This window comes from Heteronotia binoei, chromosome 14, assembly GCF_032191835.1.
Source record: "Heteronotia binoei isolate CCM8104 ecotype False Entrance Well chromosome 14, APGP_CSIRO_Hbin_v1, whole genome shotgun sequence".
NCBI classification, from domain to species: Eukaryota; Metazoa; Chordata; class Lepidosauria; order Squamata; family Gekkonidae; genus Heteronotia; species Heteronotia binoei.
The window spans coordinates 44,633,743-44,658,825 of record NC_083236.1 but is presented as its reverse complement, the minus strand read 5'-3'; the positions used below and the strand labels follow the sequence as shown (position 1 = coordinate 44,658,825).

The 25,083-nt window shown below is 44.1% G+C and overlaps 1 protein-coding gene across 1 annotated transcript in view; it reads right to left on the bottom strand.

The window, feature by feature from the left end:
• Positions 1-25,083, bottom strand: part of CDH5 (cadherin 5) — a 49,339-nt gene that overhangs the window by 11,203 nt on the left and 13,053 nt on the right. The window contains exons 2-7 of the mRNA XM_060253747.1: positions 10,724-10,926; positions 8,891-9,179; positions 7,610-7,726; positions 5,834-6,001; positions 3,686-3,873; positions 1,823-2,076 (exon numbers count right to left, since the gene is read on the bottom strand). Of these exons, the coding sequence (XP_060109730.1) occupies positions 1,823-2,076; positions 3,686-3,873; positions 5,834-6,001; positions 7,610-7,726; positions 8,891-9,179; positions 10,724-10,912 (1,205 nt within the window). The 5' untranslated portion in view covers positions 10,913-10,926. The remainder of the gene's footprint in view (positions 1-1,822; positions 2,077-3,685; positions 3,874-5,833; positions 6,002-7,609; positions 7,727-8,890; positions 9,180-10,723; positions 10,927-25,083) is intronic.

Genomic DNA, 25,083 nt, shown 5'->3' with positions numbered 1-25,083 from the left:
GCTGAGACAAAAATGTGTGCGATGGAGGCTAAAAAACTGTGAGCTGGCTCACAATAACTCAGCTTAGAGGGAACACTGGTTGTCAGGTGGGTTTACTGCTCAAAAGTGTTGTTAAGCAAGTTTTTTTTTTAAAAGTCAATGGCTTTCAACAAATTATCAGTTATACTGTGGTAATGTTTAAATGTTTGAAGAGCTGTTGCTTAGAGGAGGGCAGGGAGCTGTTCCTGTTGGCAGCAGAGGAGAGGCCTTGCAATAAAGGTTTTAGTTAAGGGCTGGGAGGTACCAGCTGGATAACAGGAAAAACTTTTTAACAGTTCAACAGTGGAATCAGCTACCTAGGAAGCTGGTGAGCTCCCCCTTCCTGGCAGTCTTTAAGCAGCAGCTGGACAAACACTTGTTAGGCTGCTCTAGGTTGATCCTGCATTGAGCAGGGGGTTGGACTAGATGATCTATATGGCCCCTTCCAACTCTGTGATTCTGTTGTTCGAATAATTTTATCTCAGTGTAGTGTGGCGGTTATAATTCTGGAACAGAACTAAGTGCTGTCATCAAGTCGATACCATTATGGCTACCCTATGAATTATAGACTTCTAAAAGGTCTTATTGTTAACAGTGGTGCTCTAGTCTTGCATGCTGAAGTCTGAAGGCATCTTTGATGGAGTCCAGGGGTGGAATTCAAGCAAGCGCTTCTTTGCATATTAGGCCACACACCCCGATGTAGCCAATCCTCAAAGAGTTTACAAAAAAGAGCTTTCTAAGCTCTTGGAAGATGGGCGACATCAGGGTGTGTGTTGCCTAATATGCAAAGGAGCTCCTGCTAGAATTCCACCCCTGATGGAGTCAATCCATCTCATGTTGGATTCTGCGGGCTTAGCAAGGTCAGGTCTGATTGCCCCATGAAACCCCTTCCTCATGTAGCCAGAAGCTAGCAATCAGAGTTGATAACCTCCAGGAAGGGCCTGGAGATCTCTTGCTTTTACATCTGATTTCCCCCACTACAGAGACCAGTTTCCCTGGAGAAAATGGCTGCTTTGGAGGGTGGATTCTATGGCTTTGTACCACACTGAGGTTCCTCACCAAACCCCACGCTCTCTACCCAAATCCCCAGAAATTTTCCAACCCAGAGCTGGCACCCCTACAATACTTCAAACCTCCCAAGAGGAACATCAGTGGTAAGCAATTAACAGTGCAATCCTAAGCAGGTTGATTCAGAACAGACTGAAGTTATTCAATGGGGCTTGCTTCCAAGTAAATGTTCTTAAAATTGCACTGTAAGTTACTTTCACTCCAGATCCTACCCAAAAACTTGAGGTACTTGTTTCTCCCTTCACTACAGGGAACATCCAACCATCTTCCTATCAACTCGCCCTCTAAGCTGTGAAATCTCCCTTTGTGAACTACTCGCATTAAAGTTGTGAGTTACTGCAAAAATTAGTTTGGAGCTGTTTTTCCTGAGCTAAGACAAAAATAATAATAATAATAATAATAATAATAATAATAATAATAATAATAATAATAATAATAATAATAATAATATTTTATTTTTATATCCCGCCCTCCCCGCCAGGCGGGCTCAGGGCGGCTAACAGACATGGGAGACAGAAATGTGTGAGCGGGAGACTAAAAAACTGTGAGATAGCTCACACTAACTCAACTTACACTGCTTCCTACCCACCAGCCTTCTGGTTCCAAGAAAAGAGATAGCAGGACTGTGATTTATTTCAACGCGCCATGTCCTAAAGCCTTTCTGAGTCACCACACCACACTGAATCCACCAAAAGCAGCTATGAAGATCCTGTAAATGTGAACCATCTTCCATTACCTTATTTCTCGTTTTGCCCGATCAGGATCGACTGCAGAAACATGTCCAATTGGCACCTTGATATCGCTGTTTTCCAGCACTTCAAATGCATATGAAGATTTTTCAAAGACAGGGGGTTCATCAACATCTATAACTCTGATGTTGATGGTTGCTATGCTCTTATCTCCCTTCGTTTTGGAATTCAAGTAGGTTATATCGCCGTCCGTTGCCTCAACACGAAACTGGTAGCTGGAGGTTTTTTCAAAATCCAAGGGCTGAATGAAAAGATGTGTGGTTTCATTACAAAACAGAGGAATGAGCATCACACCACACTCTAGACAATGAATAGATGTTAGCAATCAGTTTTTATAAGACTATTTTGATTCCATTTATATTTATGGATGCATTGACCTGGATAGCCCAGCCTTGCCTGATCTTGTTAGATCAAAAAAGCAGGTTTAGCCCTGGTTATTGCTTGGATGAGCGACCACAGAAGAAGTCTAGGTTGGCTACACAGAGGCAGGCAATGGTAAACCACCTCTGAATGTCTCTTGCCTTGAAAACCCAATGAGTTCACCATAAGTCGGCTGCACCTCTACATTGCATGTATTTCTCCCCTTCTGTTTTATCCTCACAATAGCCATGCAAAGTAGATCGATCAATTTATATGGTGCATTTTTAAAATCCCACCAAAGACTTCAGAGTGTTGTGTGCTTTATTCTCACAGCAAGTCTGTGAGGCAGGTTAGGTTGAATGTGGGGTGGGCCCAAGGTCATCTAGTCAGCTTCATGGCTGAGTGAGGATCTGAACAGATTACCTCTGTCCTGGCCCACCATAATAGCCATGGCACCATATTGGCCTGCTTAGTGTCAGAGGTGGAGGCTGACTTCAAGCTGCCAGGGCCACAAGCTGGTCCCTATGTCAATCCTCTTGATGGACCTTCTAAACTGCTGATACTCCACTGGAAATTTTGGTAAGTGAGCAATTAGCAGTGCAGCTGCTCCTAGTGTCCACTGCTCAGGACCAGTGCATGGGCGTAGGCAAACTAGGCGACTGCCTGGGGCACCAGCTCACAGCAGGGGTGAGGGCAGGCACCTCCTCCCTGTCCCCACTCACACCATCCCTGAGCCTTTCTTGGCTCTGAGGGGTTGGAGAAGCTCCCCCCGATCCCTCAGAGCCGAGAAAGAATGCAGCTTCCCCTGCCCAGTGCGCTCTGAACTCATAGCATGCTGGGCAGGGGACATGCTGAGTGTTCTTTCTGGGCTTTAAGGAATTGGGGGAGCTCCTCTGATCCCTCAAAGCCAAGAAAGAACCGGCCTTCCCCTGCCCGGCACACTCCAAACTCAGAGCACGCTGGACAGGGGACGTGCCAAGTGCCTGGTGTGATGATGTCATCTCTGGGTGACATCATCACACTGCACGCATGCAAAGCCCACACACAATTAGTTTGCTCCTGGGGCTGGGGGAGGCACGTTGGGCTTCTGCCTCAGGTGCCAGAACCCCACACGCCAAGCCTGCCACTGCTGCTCTATTGATCTTCCCGCCCTGGAAAAGGAATGGATGGCTATGTTGTTGAGAAGAAGGTAAAGCCAACATTACATGAAGCTGCCTTATACTGAGTCAGACCATTGGTTTACTCAGGTCTGTATTGTCTTCTCTGACTGGCAGTGGCTCTCTGGGATTTACAGCAGAAGCCTTTCACATCATTTCCTGTCTAATCCTTTGAATTGCAGGTGCCAGGGACTGAAGCTGGAACCTTCACTCTTCAGAGTTCTGCAACTGAATCACAGTCCCATTATTGGTTTATGTAAGTAGCAGAAGCCTAGCAATTGGTTGGTACCTTTGCACACAGCGAAGCATTGGTGGACCCTGACCATACAGTACCTTCTTGGGTTTAATTATTCCTTCATTTGTGTAGGGCTTTGGTATGATCAAGAAAGTATCTTGGAAGGTTCCGCCGACAAAACTGTACTTGGTGTTTCTGTTCTGTGGCTCGTCAATGTCTTCGACTTTCAGTTTGCCCACTTCACCATTCAAGGTGATGTTTTCAAGTACTTCAAAATGGTATGTTGCTGCAAAGTGGAAGAAGAAAAGGTTGGTCACAAGCACACTAACAGAATCATAAAATAATATCAAGTGAATTGCTTGTTACAAATCACATTTAGCACATAGGATATTAGTCCTAGAGGGGAAAATAACAGAGAAAAGAGTTGTAGGGAGAAGTGGGCATTATGGTGAAAAGGTAGGGGTGCTAGTGGTTGCAATTTGCAAATCTGCTTTATTGGGTGAACTGCTGTGATGTCATTGAGTGTTCTAAAAGAAAAAACCTCACATAGGGTTAAGGACAGAAAGCAAAGTGTGATTAGGGTTTCTTTTAACAGTAAGACCGATTTCCCTCTATCCTTACATCGCTCTCACACTCCTCTTCTCTGTGGGGGTTCCATTGGATTTCACACTATCTGTCTTGGGGCTGCAACTAGCTTCGCCTTTTTCACACGGCAAACAGAAACTGATTTTTAGAGGTTTCTGTTTGCCGCATGAAAAAGGCAAAGCTAGTTGCAGCTCCGGGGCAGATAGTGTGAAATCTGATGGAAGCCCCCCTGAGGAGTGTGAGAGCGGCGTAAGGCGAGTGGGAAATCGGTCTAAGAGTAATTTAGCAGAGAATCAGCTGCTGAGGGAGATGGTGAGCTCCCCTTCACTGGCAGTCTTCAAGCAGTGGCTGGATGAACACTTGTCGGGGATGCTCTAGGCCAGGGGTGGCCAGATTGTGACTCAGGAGCCACATGTGGCTCTTCCACACATTTTGTGTGGCTCTTGAAGCTCCCACCACTCCGTCAGCTGGCTCGGAGAAGGCATTTCTCTCTTTAAATCACTTCTCCAAACCAAGCCAGCTGCTGGTTTGGAGAATGCATTTAAAGTTCCTTTCTTTCCACCTCCCTCCCCATCTGTTTGCCTTCCTTCCTTCCATCTGTCCGTCTTGCGGCTCTCAAACATCTGACGTTTATTCTATGTGGCTCTTAAGTTAAGCAGGTTTGGCCACCCCTGCTCTAAGCTGAGCCTCCATTGAGCAGATAGTTGGATTAAGTGATCTCTGAAGCCCCTTCCAACTGTGTGATTCAAACAAGTGGCACAGAAAAAAAGTCCATCTTCCAATATGCCTCCTGCTTGTTTTAGGACTTGCACTTAGATTCACCTTACTGCCATTGGTAAACAGAAACCAAAAGGAAGAAGAAGAAGAAGAAGAAGAAGAAGAAGAAGAAGATATTGGATTTATATCCCGCCCTCCACTCCAAAGAGTCTCACAATCTCCTTTACCTTCCTCCCCCACAACAGACACCCTGTGAGGTGGGTGGGGCTGGAGAGGGCTCTCACAGCAGCTGCCCTTTCAAGGACAACCTCTTCTAGAGCTATGGCTGACCCAAGGCCATTCTAGCAGGTGCAAGTGGAGGAGTGGGGAATCAAACCAGGTTCTCCCAGATAAGAGTCCGCACACTTAACCACTACACCAAACTGGCTCTCCAGTTAGGAGAGTTCCTAACTCAGGTGTGTTGTTTCATTGCTTCATGGCAATGAAATCCATAGAACAATCATGGCGAATGAACCAAATTCAGGCACCAGCAGGGCTTTTTTTGTACCAGGAACTCCTTTGCATATTAGGCCACATCCCCCTGATGTACCCAATCCTCCAAGAGCTTACAGGCTCTTAGTACAGGGCCTATTGTAAGCTCCAGGAGGACTGGCTACATCAGGAATGTGTGGCCTAATATGCCAAGGAGTTTCTGCTACAAAAAAAGCCCTGGATGTTAGATTGATGGACCAAACTAACCATAGCCTGCATTCAGACAGTTGTGCTAACCATAGTTGATTTAATTAAACAAGGCTTTTGTGTGATGGGCTATAAAATGCTCACTCAGCTCTTTGGATTGTTAAGAGCAGACCTTAGTTACCTTACCCATCCCTGGTAGTGAAAGATTTTTTAAAAAAATTAATCCCTGGATTTATTTTATGGAACAGAAGCTTTGCAAATCTTACTTGGATTAAAGGTTGGGGAGTTGTCATTGATGTCAATCAGTGTGATGCGTACTGTAGCAGTGCCCGATTCTGTAGACTGTAGACCTTTGCCGTCGATGGCCTGCACTACGATTTCATAGGTAGCCTTCTGTTCTCGGTCCAGATTGGCTACTGCCGTGCGGATGACTCCTTTAGAAATCAAAACACACTGAGAGGTCAAGATGATTTTTGAAGGGGGTTGAAGTGTTTCATGAAAGAGAGGGCCTTTGATGGCTACTAGCCCAGGGGTGACTAAAGGGAACCTTCATATGCAGAAGCTATAAACCTTGGAATAACAGTTCTAAGAAGCAGTATCAGGGGAAGGCATTGGCCTCTATATTCTGGTGGTTGGTCCTCCAAGTCAACTGGTTGTCCATTGTGGGAAACAGGATGCTGGACTAGATGGAACACAGGAGGCTGTATTGCCTTACCTATTTCCTCACAAGTAATTAGGTTGAACTATACAAAATCATTTACAATCTTACTTGGATAAATGATTAAGAACTATGGTCTATATTGCTGCATACAGCTTATTGTAAGTGAGATCCTATTATGTAATTTCTGTACCAATTAATGTGTCATGTCAACATTTATGCTACACTTTAGTTCTTTCTGGTGGTTCCAGATTTCTAGAATCCTAATTCACTGATTATTGTGTTGGAAGAGCAGAAGAAGACCCTGAAGGGGCCCGTAAAAAGGACAATTAGGATAGTGAGGTCAGCATCTTCTCTCCTTTGGAGTGTCATTCCTTGTCTGTCTCCAGATTGCTACACTTAGGGCAATATCCTGTTTCTTTTCAAAAGTTCCACATGTAGTCTTACCCTCTCTCTAAGCTAGAGTTGTAGCTAGGACCTTATCTCTAGCTCTCCTCTTTACAATCAAGTATGATAGTGCCTAAATAAATCTTTATCTGCATTTTAAGCAGATGGTGCACCTTTGCTGTGTTAATAGGGTTGCCAGCCCCCTGGTCTGGGTGGGGATTCCCCTGCTTTTGTGGGCTCCTTCCCAGCTGCAAATGCTCCCAAATGTGGTGCAATTATGTCACCCTGGAAGTGACATCATCATGTCAACAATGTTGTGTGGTGATGCTGTAGTTTTTGGGCAAAACTCTATGGTAAGTTTGGGCTCAAACCACAGAGTTTTGCCCAAAAACTAGACCATTGACACATGGCATTGGTGTATGATGACATCACATCTGGGTGTCAGTGTGGCAGAAGCTTCCAGAAAGGCCTGAAAACCCCCTCACTGGGACGAAGATAGGACCTGGGAACCCTATGTGTTAATTACGTTGCCAAAATACTGAACGTCCTATTTGGTCAAATGAACTGACTCACTATGTGTAATCTGCCTTGAGTCCCCATGAGAAAGGCAGACTCTAAGTAAGTGAATAAGTAAATAAATCATAGGGTGGTGGAGGAGAATTCAAGCTTTCTTGTTTTGCATAACTCTTGATCAGGCAGCAAACTTCCTTGAGACTTGAAAGCTTGCATTCTCTTCCAACTTCAAACATCAGGTCCCTGGTCCCAAGCAGGTTGTGCACCTGAGGCCAGTTGAGCAGGAAGCCAGCCTTTCAGACACAGCTGAATTCTGACTTGAATCACAAATTATCACTAAAGAAGCCGGAACATTTTGGGTGGCAAAACCACAGCTTCTAAGTTAGACTTTCCTACTGGTCTGTGGAGTGTGGGTATGCGAACATGATCTCATTTCCTTGTGCTCCTTGCTTATTAATTCATTTCCTCCTGGTGCCAGACCTACCTGACTTATCTATTCTGAAATAGTTTTCTCCCTTGATCACTTTGTAGTCGACATCAGCGTAGCCAAGAAGTGTCGGGTCGTCAGCGTCTACAGCTGTCACTGTGGTGACTGAAGTTCCTGGAAAGAGCAATGAAGAGCTCCATTAGCTGTTGCCCATCAGCCCTCCGAATAGGCATGGGACCATCAAATCTCATTTTGGTAGAGAAGTGAAATGGTGGTTTGCCCATAGATAGGGAGGACTCAAGTATACAAAGCCTCTAGGAGGCACAGGGTTGGCTCCTAACTTTTCTTTCTGATCTCATGCAATTATTTTCAACATTGTAGCCCATCCATCTTGCATAGTTCTCCTCTCTTATCCCCAACACAGCTTTTTTGATGGACAAAGGGGACCCTTCCTCCCTTTTGCACCAGCAGAAAACTGGTTGAATCCAATCTTGGGTTATCCAGGTCAGGGCGATTGAACTGCTACCCCTGTCCTAAGCCACCAGCTGTGTATGACTGGAGGCGGACTGGGGCTTTAATTGGGTTTTGCCAACATTGAGTGGCAGCCAAGAGAGAATTTCCATATTTTTCTGCTGCATTTGACTTGTGTGTACATTTATTTATTTATTTAATTCAATTTATATCCCGCCCTTCCCGCTGAAGCAGGCTCAGGGCAGCTCACATGGTCATGCATATGCATGAATATAAATATACAATAAAACATTAAAACAGTAAAAACAATTTAAAACATAGAAATAGACATTTCAGGTGCTATGATCTTAAGTGTGTTGTCTTGCTATTTCAGCTAGGAGCTTTTCCCACACAGCTTACCGCGGAGCGAAGTCCCTCCTCACCGCGCAGCGTCTGCTTGGATTTCCCACCAACTGCTCCACAGAAGCAGGAAGATCCGCGGCTTTTGCATCGCTAACGTAAACTGGGTTTTAGCGATTTACATTTGCGACGCAAAAGGCCCGGCACTTCCTGCTTCCGCGGAGCAGTTGGTGGGAAATCCGAGCAGATGCTGCGCGGTGAGGAGGGACTTCGCTCCACGGTAATCTGTGTGGGAAAAAGCTCTTGGTGTTCTCTGTGAAGCATATCTTAATGGTCTAGATGTTCTATATGGAGCAGATCGCTAGAGGTGGTTCAAATATTTTTCGAAGATTGTAGTAGCCAATGGTCTAACTTACAAATGCCTGGTGGAAGAGTGTCGTCTTACAGGCCCTGCGGAACTGTACATTTTTTTAAGTTTCCATGCAAAAACATCCTGCCAGCAAACAAACAAACATATCAAGAGCTTACCTATAGGTGACATTTCCAAGACGGACCCATTAAAAATTCTTTGGTCAAACACTGGGGCATTGTCATTCACATCCTGGATGATGATACGAAACTTGGACGGTGGTTCCAAGGACTTATTGGTTGTACGGTCGAGAATGTGGGCCGTCAGCTGATACTCAGCTTTCTTTTCTCGGTTCAGCCTCGTGTATGCAGACACGTCTCCGGTGTGTTCATCAACTTTGAATATTGTGTTGGCACCGTCCCCCTCGAGTACATACATAGCATTGGAGTTCTGAATGCTTGATATGATCTGAAAGGTATAATTCAAAAGCCCATAAGTGAGGTTTAAGTGCAGGAAGCAGAACAAGTGGGGTGGCGCCATGGACAAGTGGTGGAGTGACTGCTTTGCATGTCAAAAGTCTCAGGTTCATTTACAGGCATGCTCAGGTAACAGGTAATGTGAGACTTCTACCTAAAACTCTGGAGAATTGCTCCAACTCTACTCTGACAAGGCTGACCTTGATACGCCAATGGTAGTCTTTCAAGGAAATGGACCACTAGAGGTTGAAAAGTTTACAACCAGCATCTTGAAGTGGACCTGGAAATTGGTAACAGAGAGTCAAGCTACCTATAACACACAAATCACAAAAATGTATAACATATTACAGAGTGTGCACAAGAATGAATTTTAAAAACATAATGACTGAATATAATACATTTGCAAACAAAATATATTTTTGCATATGCATTTGATGGACTTCCAATAACCACAATACCCATATGCAGAGCCTTTTTTTTTTTTGGAGCAGGAATTCACAGGAACTCAGTTCCGGCTGATTTTGCGTCAGGGGTGTGTGGCCTAATATGCAAAGTAGTTCCTGCTGGGCTTTTTCTACAGAAAAGCCCTGTGCAGAACAACAGTGACATCAGGGGGTGTTGCCTAACATGCAAATGAGTTCCTGCTGGGCATTTTCTACCCCCCCTGGTTTTGCTATTACGGAAAGTCTGAAATTACTTTCTACTCTTTGTCTTTGCACTCCCCCCCAGCTGTTCTTCCAAGAAGTTCAAGGGAATGTACACAGCTTCTCTTCTCTATTTTTTCTTACAATGAGCCAATGACCTTGAGGGCGAAACAGGGATTTCCAGCCAGGTCTCTGTGTTCATAGTCTGATACCCTAACCACCAGGACACTCTGACTCCAAGGTTCTCTCTGGTATTAGTAAAAGGGGTATGGCAGATAAACGTGTGTTGCATCCAACAGGGCAGTAAGTTTCCAAAATGCTCCGTTGATTTCATGACACTCAAGGCAAAGCTTTTCAGACGTTGTTCTTCATTTGAGTGGGATTTGATATTCTGCTTGACAGCTGGGGCTGCAGGGTTTCCTCCCCTGTGCGACACACGGGATCCGCCAGGCTGTCATGGTGAAGCAAAGGCAGTCTTTCTGGATCAGTGCTGTTGACAGACAGGCAGCTGAAGGGAGTTGCCGTCTGTCGGCAAGAGACGATTCTGCAGACTTCATTTTTTCCTGGAATTGTTCCCAAGGAATAGCTTTTGCTTTTTCAGTTTTTTAAGAGGGGAGGGCGTATCTGATTTACTTCTGGAAATGGTTGTATGAAGAGCGTTTGTCAGAGTCTGAGCTAAGCTTCAGTGCTAGAATGCTAGAGCAATTTGTTGGCAAAAGTACTAGATATTGAGGATTTGTGAAATCTTTTCTGGCAGGTTCGTGGCTGCAGCACAAGCTTAGAACAGCTGTGGCAGGCCCTTTTTGTTTTGTGTTCGCTTGGTAAAGAAAAGTGAGTCTCACCCCCACCCCCACCAGACAGGTGACACTTGACAGAGTTACTAAATCCTTACCCTCCCCACGTGATGTGGCAGCGTTTCATTCTTCTCTTCCGAAATGTGCATCTTATTCCAGATCCACTCTCTCCTCAAGCGTTTCTGAACTCTACCAGTGGCTGTGATCCTTGACAAATCTTCTCCATAAACAGAGGACAATGCCAGCGACACAGAGAACAGAAGGAGGAAATGGCAACTAGCCATCATTGTAGCTTGAGCAACTTTTAGGGGCACCTGTAGAAGAATACAGAACATAAATATTAGTGGGATGTGTTTAGAGGCCTTCAGATGCATTGAACGAAATCCACCATCAATGCTGTTTACTGTATTCCGTTAGTATGTTAGCACCTTTCTATACCCTTTTAATGGCTGGGATTTTTAATAATGCTGTTTTCATTTTTTTTTATCCTATTTTTAGAGCTATCTCAAGTGGATCTCTGGAGAAATGGTATATGAAGAAGAAAAATAATGGATTCTCAAGTCTCAGGTTACTGATGGCAGCAGCATGACCACAGGGGTTTCAGGGCAAAAGATGAGCAGAGGTGGTTTGCCATTGTCTTTCTCTGCATAGCAGCTTGCTGGTTCCCCTATCCAATTTCTAACCAGGGCCAACACTCCCTCTAAGCTGTGGAGTCTGTAATGTACCAGAACTGGAGACGTCGGTCGGGCAACATACTTTATTGTAGGTACATCACACACGAGAGAGGGAACACGCGGGCCGGGCCCCGCTTATAAACATTGCCCGGAACAGCCCCCCAGACTGGCCAGTCCAATCCTGGCCAGTTAAACTTCCCGCCACTGATGGTGATAGGCGGGTGCTTAGCGCGCTGTGCGGAGTCGCCTGGGGCTACCCCAGTCGCCTCCACTGGCCGCGCTGGCTTAGACTAACGCTATTGCGTGATAACGAAATGGTTGCCATCGTGTGCTAACGCAATACACTACAGAGTCTTGTGAGCAAAAATTCTGCGTTGGGAGCTACAGGCATTAAGGTTGTGAACTACTGCATAAATTAGTTTGCTCTGGAACCATGTTTCCTGAGCTAATACAAAAATGTGTGAGCTGGAGGCTAAAAAATGGTGACCTAGCTCACACTAACTCATCTTAGAGGGAACATTAACCATGGCCCTCCCTGCTTAGCTTCCAAATTTTGACAAGCTTGGGCTGGTGTAGTTTGAGCCAGTTTGCTGTAGTGGTTAAGTGCACGGACAATTATCTGGGAAAACGGGGTTTGATTCCCCACTCCTCCACTTGCTGCTGCTGGAGTAGCCTTGGGTCAGCCATGGCTCTCGCAGAGTTGTCCTGGAATGGGCAGCTTCTGGGAGAGCTGTCTCAGCCCCAGCTACCTCACAGGGTGTCTGTTTTGAGGAGACTGTAAACTGGAGACTGTAAACTGCTCTGAGACTCTATGGTTTTCTTCTTCTATTCAGGCTACAGAGTAAGATTGCATACCTACTTTCCAAATACAGAAATTCTCAGCAAAGACATTTTAAAAAGTAAATTGTCATTTTTTTTTTGCTTCACTTTTGAGTCATGTTTTGTCTTTGTATTGGCTTTAGTGCCAGGCAGCTTGCTACAGTTTCAGTCCTAGTTTGATTGGGCAAGTGCTAGCTATAGTTTGCTGGCTCATCAGCAGTTTATAGTCTGTTCTGAAGCAGAGGTGACTTAACGTTCATAAAGTAACATGCAAGAATGAGAATTGTTAATGTGGCCTCAAATAATATTTTAACATTACAGTGGAGCCATGCCCATGATCTAAACTGGCTGTTGCAGGCAAGATCAAGGACGCCAAACATACTTTTCAATGTTTGAAAGCAGTCATGGAGGAATACTTGGTTCATGCTGAGGCTGAAGCACTGGGGAAGGGGATTTAACTCTTAAAATTACTCCATTTACAGCTATTAGTCCTATTAGGGGGAAATGATTGTTATAGTACAGGTGCCTTTTCCTCCACCCCCAAAGAACATATCATTGGCAGGATTGACTTTTTGTTGCGAAAACAGCCAGCAAGAACTTAAGGCCCAGTCTATGTGCTGTGACTCCAATACAAATTGAGTCTTAGGGCTGCTTTAAATAAATATTGAGAGATCAGATATCTGATATCCAGAGTAAGTGCACATCCTATGGATCTATGAAGCTGTTTTATCAGGTCATACTGTTGGTCTATCTACATCAAAAAAGAGGCTTTGTTCCTGCTCAAAACGATGAATGGCTTATAAGAAATTCATAATTATTTTTCTTCATGGGGTCTCATTGCTGCATTGCTTACATTTTGAGAGCATTATGCCAACTTTAGAAGTGATGGCTTTATTCCATATAAAAGAAAAGATTGGCAGCTGCATATAGAAAAGTAAAAAGTAAATTGCAACGATGGGTGGTTCCTTCATGGAGAGTGGTTTGGCCAGCAAGGGAGTGGAAGGCTTTGCATAAGGTTTTTAAAAAGTGACTGGCTTACTCCTTCACTACCTACAGCTCAACAACAAAAAGAAATTAATACTGAAGAAATGGCAACATGAAACATGTCTATTATTATTATGAGTTTATTGCATGCTGTCTGGTTAATCAACAATGAGCTCTGTGGAAAATTGTTTCTATTGTCTATTATTGCGAAAAATAAGTAAAAGTATGGCAACCCTTGTATCACAGTTCTATTTTGTATTTCTTGGTCTATCTACATCAGCATTGTTTGCTCTGATTGATGGTTCTCTGGGGCCTCAGGCAAAGAATAGTTTCTCCCACATCCACAACCTGAGATCCACTGACTGTACTGGATGTGATGATCTTCTGCCTGCAAAATGTATTCCCACCACCAAGCCATGGCCCTTGCCCTGCAATTCAGCTCTAAGAATGTGAGTTGTTTGCAAGGAGGGGGCTGTAGGTAAGCGGAAGAGCATCTGCTTGGGATATAGAAGGTCCCATGTTCAGTTCCCAGCATCTCCAGTTATATGAGACCCTGAGACCCTAGAGAGCTGCTGCAAGTCTGAGGAGACAATAATGACTTTGATGGATCAAGGGTCTAATTCAGTGTAAGGCAGCTTCATATCTGTTCAAGTGTTCAAAGAGCTCTTTGGATCACATTCAGCTTCAATCACAAGGTTATGGGAGCTTTAAGTAGGCTGCAGTTTTCCTTAGCTTTGTTCCTTCCTCATTTGTAATGAGTCTAATGTTGGCTTACCTATTGTAAGGCTCTATTATAATGCTTGGTGTGACTGATATAAATGCTTTGTGCTACTGTTAGATCCAGGTGGGCAGCCACATTGGTCTGAAGCAGTAGAACAAATTTTGAGTCCAGTGGCCCCTTTAATACCAACAGTTTTATTCAGTTATGAGCTTTTGTGTGCAGGCACACGTCCTCAGATACATTGAAATGGAAGTTCATAGTCCATATATATGAACCGTTACATAGGTGAACAGCAGAGGCATAGAGATGCCTCTACACAGATGAACAGCAAATTAGCATACAGCAGGGGTGGCCAACGGTAGCTCTCCAGATGTTTTTTGCCTACAACTTCCATTAGCCCCAGCCTTTGGCCATGCTGACTGGGGCTGATGGGAGTTGTAGGCAAAAAACATCTGGAGAGCTACCGTTGGCCACCCCTGGCATATAGCTTAATGAAGATGTCAAAGCAAACATCTAATTTGCTGTTCACCTATATAAAGGCATCTGTCTCTCTATATGAACTGTTAACTTCTCTTTCAGTGTATTGGAGGAAGTGTGCCTGCACATGAAAGCTCTTACCTTGTATAAAACTTGGTTGGTTTTAAAAGTGTCATTGGACACTAACTTTGTGTGCTACCTTTGTTACAGATGTTATTAACTACCTGCTGAGTCTCCCTTCTCATTGTCTGAGAAGCCAAAGCCAGACAGCCATGTGCCAGAATTCTGCTCTGATGGGAAAGTTTTCATCTGTCCCCCAATGTTAAAAATAATTCTGTTTGAATTTGAGCATTTATGATATTGAAGATCACATCAGATCTTGATAAAGTATTGTTGGCCTGCACATTCCCATTGCTGGCATGTGCAAAACAAATTTGTCTGAGAACAAATTCTTTCCCCCCACCCCCAAGTCCTTTTTCTTGAAGCAGCACTCTGTGAATTGCTGATGTATGCAAAAAAAAGGTCTTGTTGCAACAATGTTTTTCAACATTCTGCAACATCTAGCTAGTTTGAGACCCAATCTTCTTTGAGGACTGACAGGTTTCTGTAATGCAAATTTTCATGCTCCCTGAAACACAAAAAGAATGCTGGGGAGTGTGAGAGGTCAAAGAAATAACTTATGTTGCTTGTCATTGGCAAGAAGTAATTCTACTCGTCAGTCAGTCAGTCAAAATTTTATTGTGTATAGCAGGGGTGGCCAACGGTAGCTCTCCAGATGTTTTTTGCCTACAACTCCCATCAGCCCCCGCCATTGGCCATGCTGGCTGGGGCTAATGGGAGTTGTAGGCAAAAAACATCTGGAGAGCTACCGTTGGCCACCCCTGGTGTATAGCCATTGGCCATTACAAAACAGAACACCAACACCAAAATTCCCAGATAACATCTTAAAAGTTCCCCAGAAGGGCCAAGCTCAGGAAGTTAGAACATTCAGTATCACTCTTGCTCTTATCTTCTTAATCGCAAAATTCTACTTGTTGATTCCCATTGTAAAAGTGCAGTGCTACGTGGACAAAATTAAAGGGCAGTGGATGGGCTATATAGGACTTGGTTAACATTATTTGCAAGGGAAGATAACTTACACCCATATGTTTATGGGTGTGTGTGACTTGTGACTTGGAGATTCTTGCATGATGGATTCCTCCTACCTCATTAAAAGTTACCACCCATTTGCCAGAAAGTACACACATTCACTGTGTATCTGTGTTCCTTCCAACCATGTGCTACAGTTTAATTTTATAGATCTGTCTTTCTTTTCATGTTTCCCAATGCACATGTGATTTTATTTCCTCTGGCTGCTTTTGAGCAGACTTTGTGTCACCAGATAACGCAAGCTTGTCTCTTGGCTCGCTTCAAAACAGTAGTTTCAGCTGCTTTCTCTATTAACAGTTCCTTCAGCGAAGTGCGTAAATGCACCTGGTTGAGTCTGTGTAGCTTTCAAACCAATTGCACCAAATTTTTGCCTGGTGAACTTTTGGGAGGAATGCTTTCCTATATATAGCAAGGCAAGTGAAACAGCATGGGAAGATGCCTTTCCTTGCTGGGAAACTTCATTAGACCAAGAAAGCATCCTGGTAACCAGTGGGGCCACTCTGGGATCTCCTGAGAACATCTAGACTGACCCACTGAGTTGGTATATTTCTAATTTGGTACTAGACCAATAATGAACTAACAGGATGGAAACCCTGCAAAATACCTATGCAGTGCCTGTGTGATTTAGCACATGGGGAAGAGATTAGGAGAAATTGTACTAACCTAAGCAAAACCCTCCCTAATCTAAGCAAAAAAAAGGTTAATTTAAAAAGATATGAAAAAAACAGGGGGAAGGGTGATTGGAAAAACAGTGGAAACAAGAGTTGCTAGATCAAACAAAATCCGATCTAAATAAGCTTTCTGCCTCCTCCTGGAGCCAGCCAGAAGACTTTAGGAAGCTCACAAGAGGAGCATGAAGGCATTAGCTTTCCCTTATTTGTCATTAGCAGCCATTAGCACCAATATATAGCGCCATTGAACATGGAGGATTCATTTAGATATCTGTGGTGAGCAGCCACTGATAAATGCATCATCATTAAATTTGTCTAATCTTTAAAAACTTAGGCAATAGCAATTGCAACTGGGTTGGTTCTTTTGTGCTGTTTTTTCCCCAGGAGAATGTCCCTCACTTAGAAAGTTGGAAGGGTTGGATCCAGCTTGTTCTTTGGTGGCAGTTAGTTCCAGGGCTTTTTTTGAGCAGGAACGCACAGGAACGCAGTTACGGCTGGCTTGGTGTCAGGGTGTGTGGCCTAATATGCAAATGAGTTCATGCTGGGCTTTTTCTACCAAAAAAGCCCTGGTTAGTTCTATAACGTAATCATGCTTTTATGTGATGAAATTTCCAAACAGAAACTTTTTATCATTTGAGCCTGTCTCTACATGTTACCAAGCCTGCGTGTCCACCATGAGGATGTTGTGTGAAGTGTGTGATGGGAATTTTGTGCCTCTCAGATGTGCATCAGTACCTTTTGGGTCACGATGATGGTATTTTCAGCCTTCCTCCCCGTATGCTGTTTTCAAATCCTCAAACCACACCATGGATTGACTATGGTCTCCATTGAGAAAATTGTCTGCAGCCGTGTAAGGAACATGATTTTGATTTTGCAAGAGAACCAATAGTGAGTCTATGACCATTTCCGTAGTAGTGAATTTCCCTGCATTGACTTTTTAAAAACTGCACGTTGTGTGAAATTTTCCACAATAGATTTTTTCTCACCAGGCACAAACCCGAAGTTTTTTCCTTCTTATCTTGCATATTCAGAACATGCAAAAACTGGAGATTCTGAAAATGTGGGATAAGAAGGAGAAAACTTTGGGTTTGCGCCTGGTGAGGAAAAAAATCTACTGCAGAAAATTTCACATAATGCAGTTTTAAAAACGTCAATGTGAGGAATTTTCACTACTGTGGAAATGTGGACTTGCTATTGGTTCTCGTGCAAAATCAAAATCGTATTCCTCACATGGCATATTTTGACAATCTGAAAATGGCATATGGGGAGGAAGGCAGATTGTTGTGGTTGCAAGCAGAAAAAAAGGCCAGTGTGTATCTGGAAGGCATAACATCCTCCTTAAACATGATGGATGCAGGGACATTGTAACACGCAGCATCATGTTGAGTTAAACTTGTGTGGTCTGGTTCAGCCAAGTAACCCTAATTTGTTCTTAGTTTACTTAATTTCTAAGACCACTTAAGCCTGACACCAACTATGCTAGAGGGTGGCATTTTTGTTTCATCTTGCAAAAATGGGACTTCTATGATTGGATCTTCTCAGTAGATTGTGAATGGAAAATGCAACCAGACTCTGGCTGTAGAGCAGGCAAAACAGGCTCCCTTTCTTTGGTTAAAACAGGTTAAAACAGACCCCCTTCCTCCTGTGCTGGTCTTTGTTTCCATTGAGCCTGTCATGGATCTCCCAGCATCTTGCCTAAGTAAGGCCATAGTCTCCCAGTAAAAGCTTGTGGTCGAATATACCCTATAGAGGTGACAGACAGAAGGTGCTCATGTCTCATCTAAGGGTTGGACAGCAGGATCTGTATTATCTATACCTGCTTAAAGAGAAAGACAGTGCCTTGCAATGTTTCCTTGATGGTCAACTATGTAATGCTTGAATATCCATTGTTCTAATTGGCTTGTCAAACCTTTCTGTGTACTGTGAGTACTAACAGCCACAACACTAAAGCAGCACTCCGTGTTTCCTGAGGAGCGCTAGCAAGAAGAACGGATGGTTTCCAGTCGCTTTGAGCGAGCACCATCTCTATCATTGGAGCGGAAGAAAGTGTGCCATTAGGAGCTATCCAGTCCATGCAGTTTTCAGCCTTGACCATAGAATCAACTTTGGGAGGCTAACACCAGCTATCTTCCAGCAGTGCCAAGACTCCATTTTAGTGAAGCGGGAGGCTCACGTACTCAACAGATGTCACCCATCCATGAGGCCATCAAACCTAGGCATGGACCCTGCCGGAATGCCCAAACCATTGTCCGACGGAACTAAGGACAAAGACTGGTGCCAAGAAGAACACTGAAGAAGAGAAAGACCATCTTCAACCAGAGCCAAGTTCTTTGTATAAGCCGGGTGTTACCTAGGTAGTAATTTGGCCATCTATTGTCACCTTTTTAGATAAGTTTAATAGTCCTAAGCATCCCTCCACCCAGTAATTTCCCCCCCATTCTTCTCCCCAACGGTCATCTTGGAGCTTCCCCTCCCTGGTCCATTGTTACCTGAAGGTCCAACCAGGTAACCAGGACCCAAGCTTGTTCATTGGTCAGTTATGGGCACCCAATTAGGTGCCACCAATTAACTTGCTATTGGCTACTGCAGAAGTCCAGCCCTTATGGTCACTGCAGAGCCTCCCTTTTTCCACTCCTGTACCTCCCATCCCCTGAGGGTCCAAGGTAGTCTATATAACCTGTGACCCAACTCCACTCATGTGTGCATCTACAGTACCCTAGTTCCGCTGTCTAGATCCATCCCCGATTCCTGATCAGTTTGGGGTCCATTTCCCCCATCCTCTGTCATCGCCATTGGAGCCTTCTTGAAGACTATGATCAGTAATTATCACCCTGTTTGTCTATCCATGTGTTGTCTCTCTCTCTCTCTCTATTTTTCCTAGGACTGTATGTATGTTTCATGAACACATTGCCTTGTATGTATGCCTATATTTTCTAGAATAAATTGTAATTGTTTTACTTATTTTAGAGTCCTTGCTAAATTTAAGCATTAATTTCTGGACGTGGAATCCTGTATTCCCAGATAAAAGATCCTGATTAAGCCAGGTGCCCACCTGACAATTCCCCAACCTCGTTTTGAGGGCATTTTGGCTTACAGTACCCAACTGCCTGCTTTTCATCATCCCTTAGTGGAGAACACCAGCTTAGCTTGTAGAAGATTCAGTCCCTGGCGTTCCAGTTGTAGGATCTTGGATAGTTGCTGCTGGGTCTGGTTTAGGATGGTTTGACTGGTCAGGCAGTCATCTTTGCCTTCACTTAGCAGAGTGTTCTTTCTGAGCTTCAGCATAACAACATGGCCAGGGGTGGCCAAAGGTAGCTCTCCAGATGTTTTTTGCCTACAACTCCCATCAGTCCCAGCCATTGGCCATGCTGGCTGGGGCTGATGGGAGTTGTAGGCAAAAAACATCTGGAGAGCTACTGTTGGCCACCCCTGGCCTAGTCAAATGGTTATCACACTATCCCACAAATTGCACAGAGACCCTTTGCTTTAAATTAAGAAACCAATACTAGAGGATTTATTTAAAGAAATGTAAGTGTAGTGGAGAGAAAGAGTGACTAAACTATTCTATATAACAAGATGGATTTGGATTGTAGCAGGCCATCTGCTTAGTTCAGTTCAGGAGGAGAGACACCATGCTGTTCCTCCTGATGCATGCAGAGAAGAAAAGGGAAGAGGAGGAGAACAAAGAGGAAGGAAGTTCCCTGAGATTACATTCTATTGGTTAGAGAGGGTGAGTGAAACCAGAGCAGACAGGAAGGAGACTGGTATTGTCCTAGCTATCTAGCTTGCTCAATGGATGCAAATGACCTCAGGCTGAGATCTCATTCTCAGCCATTGCCAGTCTGAGTAGACAACACTGGCCTTAATGGACTAATGGTCTTGATTCAGAATAAGGCAGCTTTATGGGGTCAACCAAGAACATGGCAAACTGTGGTTCTTGTGGCATGCCCATATGCCAGCCCCTTCTTAAGTTACCTACCTTGATGCCAAGGAATGAAAACTATCTTGCTCTCACAACCACACTTCAAATAATCAGCCTATCCTTTTTTAAAACTCATATTGCTGCATTTCAGCAAAGATACTAGAGATTTCCAATGGTGTCACTTAGCAGTTCAATGTGATCCACATAAACCCTGCAAATTGCTTGAGAGGCTGGGTTTTTGTATTTTAGCTTGGTCTTATAGCTTATATCAGTAACTTCGATAAGTGGAGTCTCATGATATTAAGCAGAAAGCAGTAATAAAGATGAACATTGGGCACCATAAGGTAGAATGTATTATTTCTTTTGTCCCGAGGCGCCAATGGCTGAATGCGCAATACAGTTATGCTATAAAGACAGAGCTTCATTTTAAAGCTCAAAAGAAATAAATAAAACCTTATTTGTGGAAGAAACTAAACCCGAATTGCATGTACAAGAGAAATTGAAGCAATATTTTTCTTTGTGAGTGTCCCTGTGGTGAAAACTGTACTTTGGAAAGATAAAATTGACAGAACCTTCTCAGCTGCTCCTTGTTCCCTAAACATTTGACTAAGGGAGCTGTGCAGCACTCTCTTCTTAGGGACCAAATGATGTTGGGGGTCTGTGACTGGATTTATGCATGTGTAACAGGGTTGCCAGGTCTGTGTTGGAAAATGCCAAGAGACGTTGGGAGTGGATCTGAAAGAAGGTGGAGCTTGGGGAGGGGAGGGCCATGGCATGGTACAATGCCATAGAGCCCACCCTTCAAAGCAGCCATTTTCACCAAGGGAGCTGATATCTGCCAGCTGAAGACACAGCTAGGGGTGCCAAGCTCCTGGGAGGGACAGAGGTTCTCCCGCTTTGGAAGTCCCCAACCCACCAACCTGCTGTGGGCCGGAGGGGGGAATCCCTTCCCGATGTCGCCGGTGTGATGATGTCACATCGCACGCTGGCCACTCTAGGAGCTTCTGGGAAAACTCTATGGACACTCTAGCAATTTGGGAGGAGAACTCTATGGCACAAAGGCTGCAGGGGACTTGGCAACCCTAGATACAGCTGTAAAAGCAGGAGATCTCCGGACCACACCTGGAGATTGGCAACCCTACCTGGCTCATTATCTCAAGAGCCAACATGGTGCAATGATAATGAGTGATTACAGTGTTGGGCTAGCATCTGGGAGACTCAGAGAGACGCATTCTGGCATGGAAGCTCACTGAGTTCCTCTTCTGCAGTCACTTTCTCTTAGCTTAGCCTCCCTCACAAGGTGGTGGATGACAGGATAAGAACATAAGAGAAGCCATGTTGGATCCAGCCAATGGCCCATCCAGTCCAACACTCTGTGTCACACAGTGGCCAAATATATATATATATATATATATATATATATATATAATATATATACACACACACACACACACACACACACACACACACTGTGGCTAATAGCCACTGATGGACCTCTGCTCCATATTTTTATCTAACCCCCTCTTGAAGCTGGCTATGCTTGTAGCCGCTACCACCTCCTGTGGCAGTGAATTCCACATGTTAATCACCCTTTGGGTGAAGAAGTACTTCCTTTTATCTGTTTTAACCCAACTGCTCAGCAAAATGGAGGAGAGAAGGATGTTGTAAGCCACTTTGGACCCCCATTGGGGAGAAAAGTGGGGTATAATTATACAAACATCTATACAGATACAAATATACGGGGGGGGGGGGTTCTTGGTAGAAAAAGCCCAGCAGGAACTCATTTGCATATTAGACTACATCCCCTAATATCACCATTGTTTCACAGGGCAGGATATGCCTAAAGGAGACAAGTGGATTTTCAGAATGGCTCTGTTTTTAGCAAGTGCAAAGCTCTGCAGGCAGTACAATACAGAGATGCCTTGGCAGGGGGATGAAGTTTTAGAAGTTAGAGGGCTATGAAAAAACTACTGATTTTTTTCCATTAGTTTCTTTGTAGTTCCACTAGAACTTGCGGCTTCCCCACCTAGTGAGGAAAATGTTCTAAAGTTATGACTGTAAGCCCTCTGGGATGGGAAGCTTGGTCCTCTCTCTTAAAGCTAAATACACACAATAGATATATTTTTGTAAAAATCATACCACAGATTTCAAATTTCTTTCTATTCTCCCTGCCCCCCACTGCAGCCCTGTAGGCCTGCAGTGGCAGAATGGAGAACAAAGCAGAAAATTGACAGGAAATCACTCCCCCCCCCTTTCCTCTTGTGGAAGAGAGGATTCTAACAGAGGAAAACATTTAGGATTCAAGCCAATATATACAGGAATTTGCCTACAGAGTACAAAAAACAAAAAAAGAATCAACAATTGCCATGCTTAGACCTAAGTGAGAGCTGAGAGTTCTAGTTTGTAGACTGCTCAAGAGAAGTCTAGGATGTACAAAACAGAACTCTTAAATGCACTACATTGAAACATTGCAATAGTTTCGAGACCGGGCTCATATCCTCTACTTGCTCATGGCCCATGTGACTTCTTCGCTTGTCGTTGTGGCTAGTTGCTTGTGTGACATCTTAACTCTCACGTGCATCAAATTCTGTCACTTTATTAGTTTTTGAATTTTATCCAGCGCAGTCAAATTGCATCTGCAAAACCGAATAATCCTGGATAACCAAAATTACAGTACTTCTGCTGGGAGAGTGTATGATAATTCCAAAGATGACTGGGGGAAGAAGATGAAGAAGAAATTGGTCCTTCTCATTATTGCTTTCCCTCACATTTTGGTTCAAGCAGGGAGAAGAAGTGAGAGAAATGGCCGCAAGTTCGTGTGGAAACCTGGGAGGCTTTTGCCACTTCCAGAAAAGGTGTGGTTTAGCCAACAGAGTTTAGAACAGAGAAATATCTGCTGGCCAGATCTAATGTTTTAATTTTTTAAAAAGATTGTGGTGTAGGGGGGCAGGGGCAGGCAACAAATGAGCCAGTCAATTTTTTTCTCTCTCAGCCTAATTTACCTCACAAAGTAGTTGTAAGGATAAAATGGAGGCTACCAAGGATCTCCGTCCTTGGAGGATGGGCAGAATAAAAACGTGATAGGAAGTTCTTTTGGTTTTGCGGTTAGTCTGCTTCTGTCACAGTGAGGCTGGGAACCATAGACTTTTTCTTGCCCAGCTATGATACCAGAAGTGAGCAACTGGGAAGAAAAGGGAATTCAATAGCTGCCTATTGAGCTCTGACTCCCTAAAGCTTATGCTGGAATAAATTTTTGTTGGTCTTGCATAGGGCTGTCAGTCTTCAGGTGGAACCTGGAGATTCCTTGCAATTTTAGCTCATCTCCAGACATCAGAGATCAGTTCCTCCGGGAAAATGGATGCTTTGCAGGGTAGACTCTCTGGCCATCTATCCCAATGAAGTCTCTGTCCTCCCAGGCTCCACTCCCTAATCTTCAGGATCCCCCATTCTGGAGCTGCCAACTCTATCCCTCCACCCCCTGCTGCCGCCGGCAGTCAAGGAGACCTGGAAATCTTCATCTTGAAGGAGCTCCTTGGCTTCTGTGGGGTTTTTTTGTGCCATTAAGTTGCAATTGACTTACAATGACTTGGTAGAGATGTGATTTGCTATCAAGGCAAGAGATGTGATTTGCTATCGCCTACCTCTTTGTATTGACCATAGACTTCCTTGGTGGTCTTCCATCCAAATACTGATCATGGCTGATCCAGCTTAGCTTCCGAAATCTGATGAGATCAGACTAGTTTGGGCTATGCAGGTTAGGGCAACTTTTGTTTCACTAGGTCTTTATTGTTCCTACAGATCTATCGATTTGCTGGAGGCTCTGTGATGCTAGAGGTCTGTTCTTGAACTTCTCCCTAGTTCATAGTCCAGAAAGGATAAGCATAAGAAACAATCATTTCTGCCCCATGAAAGACAACAGAAATACGCTTCAAGAAGCCAGGGCTGGCCATAGCTTCTTAAGGTGGTGAATGTGTTTGCCTTCATATGAGCAGCATGCTGTCCTGAGAGCAAAGCTATGCTAGAGATTTAAACTATGCATGCTTTGAACTGTAATATGACCACTGGGCAGTTGTGTTTTGCTTGAACTCCCTTGATTATGCACAAAGCAGGGATAAGAACAACTTGTAGGGGGTGATAGGGAACATAGCATGGGGGGAATAGATAAAAAGTCCCTCTGTGCCCCTCTTCCACTATCAGTTTCACCCCTGGGAACTGTAGCTCAGACAGCTGTAATCTGCAAAAGATAAAGACTTCCTTGGAATGAGATTGGCTACACAGAACGTGTGGTTCCACCCAAATTTTTGTTCCTTAAGATCATGGCAGCAGCGTCAACCTTGTGACCTGAAGCTAGGATGTCATCTAAGTTCCGTTGAGCTTTGTGGGCTTTTGTCCTGAATAAGCGTGCAAAGGTTCCTGCCTTGGATTGACATCATTCTTCCTAGAGCTCATTGTTCATTGAACTTATTGTTCATCTTCCTTAGGAAGATGAATTCACTGCATTCATGACACGTAACTTGAATGACTCCTTAAAAAAGGTAAGCCAACTGAATCCTTACGGAGAACATTAAGACTGCTGGCCAACAAAGACATACTGGCAATTTGTCTTTAAAAAATATCTTTTCCTAGTCATATCAGCGCTACAAATATTACAGGAGTTACACCCTTATAAGGTTTCCATGGACTCAGAAGAAGAAGAGAAGAGATTTATACCCCACCCTTCACTTGGAGCCTCAGAGTGGCTTACCATCTCCTTTCCCTACCCTGTGAGGTAGATGGGGCTGAGAGCTCTGACAGAAACTGCTCTTGAGCAGAACAGCTCTGAGAGAGTTATGACTGACCCAAGGTCACTCCAGGAGCTGCATGTGGAGGAGTTGGGAATCAAACCAGGTTCTTCCAGATAAGAATCTGTGCACTTAACCATTACACCAAACTGGCTTTTTGAAGCATGTCACTATTGCATTATTTGTTTTTGAATGCCAACCAAAGCAACATATGGGAGATCAGAAATACCCAACCATTATCTTTGAAAATCTCAGAGGCA